The 8,204-nt window shown below is 57.5% G+C and overlaps 1 protein-coding gene across 1 annotated transcript in view; it reads left to right on the forward strand.

The window, feature by feature from the left end:
• The first annotated feature begins 216 nt into the window (after positions 1-216).
• Positions 217-8,204, forward strand: part of ZC3H12A (zinc finger CCCH-type containing 12A) — a 14,375-nt gene continuing 6,387 nt past the window's right edge. The window contains exon 1 of the mRNA XM_044421353.1: positions 217-221. Within this exon, the coding sequence (XP_044277288.1) occupies positions 217-221 (5 nt within the window). The remainder of the gene's footprint in view (positions 222-8,204) is intronic.

Consider the following 8,204-nt stretch of genomic DNA (forward strand, 5'->3'; position numbering starts at 1 on the left):
TCCAGATCCTGGAGATGAAACTCAAATACTTTGGCCACCTAATGAGAAGGAAGGACTCCCTGGAGAAGAGCCTAATGCTGGGAAGAATAGATGGCAAAAGAAGGAGGGGACGGCAGAGGATGAGGCGGCTGGATGGAGTCACTGAAGCAATTGGCGTGAGCTTGAGTGGACTCAGGGGGATGGCGGAGGACAGGAAGGCCTGGAGGAATGTTGTCCATGAGGTTGCGATGGGTCGGACTCGACTTCTCGACTAACAACAACAACAACAGGGATGGCCTAGTGGACAAAATAACTAGCATGGGAACTCTGGGGGAAAGTGACCATGCGATACTTGAATCCTCAAAGCTCACATAATCACATTTGCAGATGATACAAGATTGAATGTAACAGCAAACACCCTAGAAGACAGAAGGAAGATCCAGGGCAATCTTGCTAAACTTGAACACTGGGCTGAAAGCAAGTGAATGAGGTTCAAGTGCGAAGTCCTGCACCTAGAAAAAAGAAACCAAAGGCATCGATACAAGATGTGGAATACATGGCTCAATGGAACTGGAAAAAAAAAAGATCTGGGAGTAATTGTGGACAACAGGCTAAATATGAGCCAACAATGCAATGCAGCTACAAAAACGGCAAATGCTCTTTTGGAATGCATTAACAGAAGTATTACTTCCAAATTATGAGAAGTAGTAGTTCCCCTATACCCCTCACTAGTCAGACCTCACTTGGAATACTGTGTCCAGTTCTGGGCACCAAGATTTAAAGAAGATGCTGGTAAATTAGAAAGGGTCCAGCGGAGGGCAACAAAAATGATCCAGGGCTTGGAAACACCTGTGAGGAGGGACTGAGAGAACTGGGCATGTTCAGCCTTGAGCAGAGAAGATTAAGGGGGGACATGATATCCCTCTATAAGTACCTCAAAGGTTGTCCCAAACAGGAAGGTAAAGGTAACTTCTTCCTGATGCCAGAGTTCAGGACACGGAATAATAATTCAATTTGCAGCAACCCAGATTCAGGCTGGACATCAGGAAAACTTCCTCACTGCCCAAGCAATAAGACAGTGGGACCAGCTGCCTGGAGAGGTCGTTGGATCTCCCACACTGGAGACATTCAAGGAGAAACTGGGCAGCCCTCTGAGTGGGATGGTGTGGCGTGGTGTCCTGCAACAGCAGGGCGTTGGAACAGATGGCCTTCATGGCCCCTTCCAACTCTACTAATCCATGATTCCAGGTGTTACATTGCAATTAAACCAGACCCAGGCCTAGCCACGTCTACGTGTTTGGAGCCAGAGTCCCTGGCCTTAATGTGGGGCACAGGCCTGTTGCAATTGTGTGGGCAACCAGCTAAAGACCTTCCTTGTGGGAGAATCCGTTTTTTGCGCTTGCTGGCCTGGCACAGCCTTTTCAGACTGGCTCCGTGGGGAAGGGTCTCTGGCCAATCTCCTTTCGAGCCCACCTGGGCTTTCCATGCAAACCAGAGCCCTTCCTTGGCCAGCCCAGCCAGAGTTTTGGGAGTTGGAAGGAACAAGGGACTCCCACAGATGCTGGCAGCCAGATTTCATAAGCGGTTTGGCACCCTGAAACAGAACAGCCCGTGAGTGTTTCCAGTGCCTAAGACCAGAGATGTCTCATCCTTGGGGCGTGTTTGTGTGTTAGGACGCAAGCCACCCCCCACCCACACGGGGGTCCTGCTGCCCTCAGAATGCTCAGGAACCTGCTGCCCAAGAGCTTTGCTTTCTATCTTGTGTGCTACTCAAAGATCGTTCTTATAGGGCACTCTAGAAATATTGTATACAAACAAACAAACAAACAGACCGAGCTTAATTTTGAAGGAGGAGAAGAACCAGCAGACATCCGTGGAAGGGTCTGAAAGTCTGGAGCAGTGAATGCCGGCACTCCTGCTGTCCACCCATGCCAGGAACTGGGGCCCAACACCTGCGCCTGGATGCTCTCTGGTAAGCCCACCCCCCCAGTCCTCTGGCTACTCAAGATTAGCTACCTGGGAAGCAGCCCAGAGTCAATGTGTGACGGGCAGACAGGTGCAGTGAAGCAAGGGAGGGGCCACAGAGGGCATGCTCTCCCCTTCGACACACCCCCTTGGCAGCTGGGGCTCTGTGTCCATGCCCACTGGGGGTGAGGAATCCGCCTCTCCTAGTGCAGAGCAATCCTGCTCACAGCCAGGCGTGTTACTACTGAGCCCAGCCTTCGCATGCCACTTAAACGGAGGAAAGCAGGTCTGAGTGCCTGGAAGGCGCACATTCTGGAAGGAGCGACGAGGAGGGTGCCTCTAAGCCTTCTCTGCCTCCAGAAATCTCCTCTTGCCCTCACAGAACTTCCACACCTCAAGCAGTATATCTTGAGCTGTCACAAGAGCTCGCTGGTAGGTAGCCAGGGAAGACACGCATTTGGGTAACCTTCCAGCACTGGCAGAACCAAACTTTTCTTGCCATTTCATCGGTGGCATCTTTGCTCTTCGGGGCCTTTGCTACTGCCATGAAGTGATCCAGGCCAGGGTGAATAGCGCACCTGCGATCAGGACATGGCCAGGAGGAAAGCCATGCTCTGGCTTAATTTGCATTCTTATGGCCATCCTCCCAGTTTATCTCAGGAGAGATCTGGACACGAAGACCCACCAATTGCCAGACTGAAATGGCTTCACCAAAGGCGACCAGACATAAATTAAAAAAAGGAAAACAAATGCCCATGTGCTTAAAAAAAGGGGCACAGACCCACGAATAAAAATACCAATCCTCATAAATTAGCAGCTAAACTGCAAATACATGCACATTTAAAAATGAATCGTGAGAATTTAATTTAATTTCCCAGAAGGCAAATCTAGCTAGTCTTTTCCTCATCTAAACAGCCCTGAATACATTTTTTGCATCCCACACATACAAACCACAAGAGAGATCACGGAGAGGGAGCTGAGGAGGCAGAGAACCTGAGCCCAGAGGAAGGAGCTGAGCCAGCAGAAGTGGCAAGTGAGGCTGGGAGGAGGAACAACAGGCAGGTTTGGGATCACAGGGTGGGCTGGGATGGCACAAGTAGCTGGCCAGGTGGTCTGACTCACAGAGGTGCGGTGGGCGACTGGAAAGATGCACCTTCCGTTGTGTGCGCTGAGCCTTCGGGGGTTGCCTCACAGGGAGAAATGCCCATGGGTCTTTGGAGGGCTGCTGTCCCCCCAAGCAAGACATGCCCCCCAGGTCTGGCAGACACAGCAGGATGTGACTAGGCTTAAAGGCACCCAACACCTAGCCACAGCTGATTTAAATAAGCCACTGTTACGCCACAGTGGCTCCCTGGCTTGTGCAAGCCTGCACTGGGGGCTGAGCACTCGTGATTCTTTCCATGTGCGGACCCCGGGGGGGGGCTTGGTGAGCAGCCGCCAGAGTGCTGCGCCACTTCTCTCTACCACCACGCGGGGTGTGGAGACAGCAGCACTGGGGAGCCTGGGCAATGTGCAGGAGGGAGCAGGATCGATCCCGCATGAGCATGGCTAGGGAAGGAAAGCTGGAAGCACAGCTCCCCCCTCTTCTGCCCCCAGGGATCTGTCCCCTTTCTCCCGACAGAATGGCATCCCCAGCCCATCAGCGGGAAGCGTTTCCTCAGCTCAGGTGCAAGACTGATGCTGGAAGGACTCTATCTGGGGTTGAGGGCTGTGGCACATGGATAGGGGCGGAGAGGGCTGGCTCTTTTCTCCCCAGCTGCAACCCGACCAGCACCCTTTCGAAGCACAGCCATGGCCCTTGAGGCCCAGGAAGCAGGCTTGGTGCTCGTGTCTGGCAACACCTCCTCTGTGACTGCATCACCTGTCTCAGGCAGGATGAGTCAGTGGGAATTTCTGGCTGCACCTTAAAAGTGAGAGGATACCTTTACGTAACTTGACCAGCTCAGCCCAGCCCAGCCCAGCCCAGCCCAGCCGGGGCACACAGAGCTGCAGCGGAGGAACAGCCTGCCCTGTGAGTGCCCCGAGCGCATCCTGCCCTCAGCATGGCCAGGCTGGTGTGGGGACAAGCCTGGCCAGCCGCCTCGGCCCAAGATGAGCCTCACACAGAGAGCCCTGGTGGGTGATGCCAGGCACGACACATACGCTTCTCGGGGGTCTTTTCCCACATGTGCCCACGGAAGGACTGCTGGAGTTTCACCGCCCGATCCCTCCCCTGGCCAGGGCCGGCACAGCAGCCTTCTCCCACCTCTCTGGGAAGTGGCGTGCGTTTGCCACGACCATGTGCCCTACTGCGATTCCTCCCCTGCCGCGAGGCCACGCTTGCCTGGGCCGCGCACAGCCTGTGGAGAGCCCTGTCCCTCGCACAGCCTGGCTCCTCTCACATGCTGTGTGGGGGAGACTTCAGGCAGTGCAATGCCCCACACCAGAGCACCCTCCAGCGCAGCTCTGCACTCGCCACCCACGCAGGGTGGCCTCCCCTTCTGGAAGGCGGCCATCGCCCACCACAGCCGGCAAGACCTGGCAGTGACTGGAAAGCCAGGGGTCCTGCATGGCATGCAGGCTCACACACTGCCCCCCTCCAGCCACACACCCCACCGGGCCGGGAAGAATCCCAGCCTGCCTCCCAGGGTGGTGGAAGATCAGATCACCTGCCTGAAAGTGTCCGGACAGGCCTACAACACAGAGAAGAGTTGCTGTGCTGAGGGCAAGGTGCACTCTCAGAAAAGAAAACTGTGCAGGTCTCCCTTGTACAGGGGCAGCTTGAGAGGCAAGATTTCATTTTAAGCATACATGGCCCTTAACTGGACGGTGCTTGTCCAGTTTCTAAAGAGAAGCTAGGTTATCTTGAAGGAAAACTATTCTATAACTATCATATTGTTTGAGAGTGCTTCCAGTAAAAGTAGACTTTATTCTTTTTTCCAAATATGAAGACACAGCTACGCTTCTGTGAGCTCTGCACCTGCCCAAACACTTTAAAATGAAATCTTCATGAAAGTCAGCTACTGCTGAGCCACAATTAACTCACAACACAGCTGGAAGGGTAAAAATCATTTCATGAAGCAAATCCCCACACTGAAACCAAAACTTTCTCCCAGCAGAGTTAACTCTACCAGCGTTTCTGCTACGTCACGCAGGCTGGAGCAAATTTGCATGCCGTGTTCCACCCTCCTGCAGCTCGCTGAGCCAACTCATCTGAGGCTCATCTGATGTGGCAACGGTGAGAATTCCCCTTAGAAGGAAGTTGGGCCAATTTTTCTCTCCCCCCACCATGATTTGCATATAGCTGCTGCATAATCCAAGGGAGGGTGAATCAATCAGGAACACTGTCACTCCAATCATGCAGGAAGCTGCCTAGCAAAATTCCCCTCCTGCTTTAAAAAAATAGCTGCAAGGCCAAAGAGAGCCAGACTGCACAGAAACCACGTGGCTTCGCTCAGGCTTGTGCAGGAACTTATTGTCACCCACCGCCCCACCTTCCCAAATGCTTGTTCCATGAGCCTGATAAATGGATGGGCAGATAGAGACCTCTGAACTATACTTTCTAAGTCTGCTTGCTCCGTCTTGAAAGCACAGGTATGGTCAGGAACACGCGTGTGGAGAAAAGGCGCTGGCTACTGCCGGTCCACCCCAGCCTTGCCGGCTATGCTGCCAAAGGGGAAAGGGCACCTTTGGGGAAACCCTCTGGGGGAGGGGGCCTCCTTGGCAGCGGCAGGCAGGATGCCTGGGGCCACAGAGGCTTTGCAGGGAGGAGGGTCCCTGCCACTCACCACATCAGCACCAGACTGGGCAAGCCCAGCGGGAGAAAGCAGTCCCCCAGCAGCGGTCCCTCAAGCTGGCCTGTCTCCCGGGGTGGGTGCCAGATCAGCAGCCACGCACCTTCCCCAAGAGCCACCAAGCGGAAGGGTGGCTTCGGCCGAGTGGCAGTGCTCCCCCCAACTGGTCTGGAGATCATCTGGGGCTCCCACTGCTCCCTTGCCATCCAGCAGGAAGCTCTTGGACTGCCTCTCCAGCTGCCGGGGGCCAGAAGCCTGTGCCCCACCCCTGTGGCAATTGCCCCAAAGTGTGGAATGTGCACAAGAGTGCAGAGCAGGGCTGAGCCCCCGGCAGAAGCGTGTGCAGCTGGCGCAGAGGACTGCCCTTCCCTCCCTGGAATCGTAAGGCACACATCAGCTGACTTCTTTGGAGCTCCTGCCTCTTAGCACTTGTCTGCCAGCCCAGGAGCGAGCTTGCCTGTTTGCCTGTGTTTCCCCTTCTAGCTTGCAGAGAGCTGAGCACAGCGGGGCAGACTGGCAGCACCATTCTCTCCATCCCTGTGGAATCCAGCAAGGGGGTCCTGGCCATCTCCCTCAACCACTCGGATGCCTCCTGGTCCCTAGCAGAGGGTGGCACAGCAGCAGCTCGAACAGCTCGTTCCCAGCAACCAAACAGCCACTCTCAGAGAAGCCTGTGAGGCATGCTCCATCCCGCCTACAGAAAGTTGCGCAACTGAGCAAGAGCAGGCAGCAGCCTACTTTCCCAGGGTAGAGTTGGGAGCTAGACAGCAAGAAACCAAAATTACTTTCTGGAAAGCTGTCAACTGGTGCTCCACGAACACCCACTGCGCCGGTCGTGAGATCGCGGCCGAGGGAAGGACTGTAACTCAGCAGCAGGAAGAACCCGCCCGTGCCCAGAAGGTCCAGGGTCCATTGCTGGCACCTCCCAGTAGGGTTAACAAAGAATTCTGCCTGCAACTTTGACAAGCTCCTGTTAATCCTTGCCCTGGGTGGACACACTGCAAGGCAGCTTTGCAGGCTCTTGTAAGAAGTGCAGACAGTTCAAGGCAAAGGGAACTGGGCTATTCCTAAGAGTTTTCACATCCGGATTAGAACACTGGCCATTCAAGCTGTCCCCGCTGTTGAAACATGTGAAGCCCTGGGAATATAAGAACGACCCAGCTTGTCCAGCACCCCATACTCAGCGTGGTCCAGCTGCCCACGGGAACCCACAAGCTGGGCAGAGGTGCCCAAGCACCCTGGCCCCCCTGCAGTGGGGAGCGCCAGACAGAGCCTTACCTCATGGCCACGTTGCTCCCATCTATCACAACTGGCCGCAAGTTCTCTCCCTCTCTCCCCTCGGAAGGTGCGGCATGTGCCGGGCTGTTGCTGGCCGACCCTCCCCGCGGAACCAGTGGCATCTCAGGGGCTTCCAGGGGTGCAGCAGCGGGGTTTCTGTCCCCTGCAACCATGCCGTGCGTGACCAACTCCCCAAGGACTGTGTTGGTGTCAGCGTGTGGGCCATGCTTCTGCAGAACGACCAAGACCTCTTGGGTTGAGTAGCCCAGCTTGCGGAAGAAGTCCACCTTCATCCGCATCTCAGTGTAGTCGCACCCCCCGGTGCTGCAGGACACGGGGTCCGCCATGCCGGAAGCATCACCCTCCTCCGGGTCTGTGCCCTTCAGGCTCAGGTAGCCGCTCTCACAAGCCAAGCTCTCATCGGGAACCTCGGGCCCACCGGCTGACTTGGCCGAGGGCCGCGGCTCCCTCCAGCCGGGGAAGTCCAGCGCGGCTGCGGCGAAACTTTCCACGTTCATCGCTTTCTCCGCGCAGCCGCCGCTCCTCATTCACAGCCGCACCTGTAAGGCAAGCGGAGCCCGGGATGTAGCTGGTCCGGGCGCAGCCGCTTCCGCGCCGAGGGGCCCCCCGACCCCCGCGGGGCGGGACCGGCGGCGCCGGAGGAGCCTCCGGAAGGAGAAGCGCCTTGCCTTGCCAAGGGCTCGGCGGCGGCGGCGGCCGGCCTCCTCCAGGCGTCGCGTCGCGCCACGGGCCGGCCGGGCCGTCCCGCGCCCGGCCACGCGGCGGAGCGACTTCCCCGCGGCGCGTGGGCGCGGCAGGCCCCGCGCTTCCGATGGGCCGGGCGCCGCGCCACGGGCCGGGCGCTTCCTCCCGACGCGCGGGGCCTAGCCGCGCAGGAAGGGCGGCCGCGGCCGGATCCGAGGCCCGAGAGCGCGGGGAGCAGAGGCGCCGCCCTCGCAGAGCTCTCCCGGGAAGCCCCGGAGGAGCGCCAGCCGGGCGCCACACCCGGGCCGAGCGAGCCGGGGTGGCGGCGGCATATGGGCGCTCCGGCGGGGCACGCGGGCGCTCCGCGGCGCGCGGGGGGGGGGGCGGCCCGGCGGCCGTCCTTACCGGGCGCTCGCTCCCGCTTCGTGCTGCTCCATGGGGCCGGTGCGGTGCGGCGCGGCTGGCGAAATCTTTATAGGGCGCCGGGCCGGTGGAGGTCGAGAG

This window comes from Varanus komodoensis, unplaced genomic scaffold (genome assembly GCF_004798865.1).
Source record: "Varanus komodoensis strain SLA01 unplaced genomic scaffold, ASM479886v1 scaffold118, whole genome shotgun sequence".
NCBI lineage: Eukaryota > Metazoa > Chordata > Lepidosauria > Squamata > Varanidae > Varanus > Varanus komodoensis.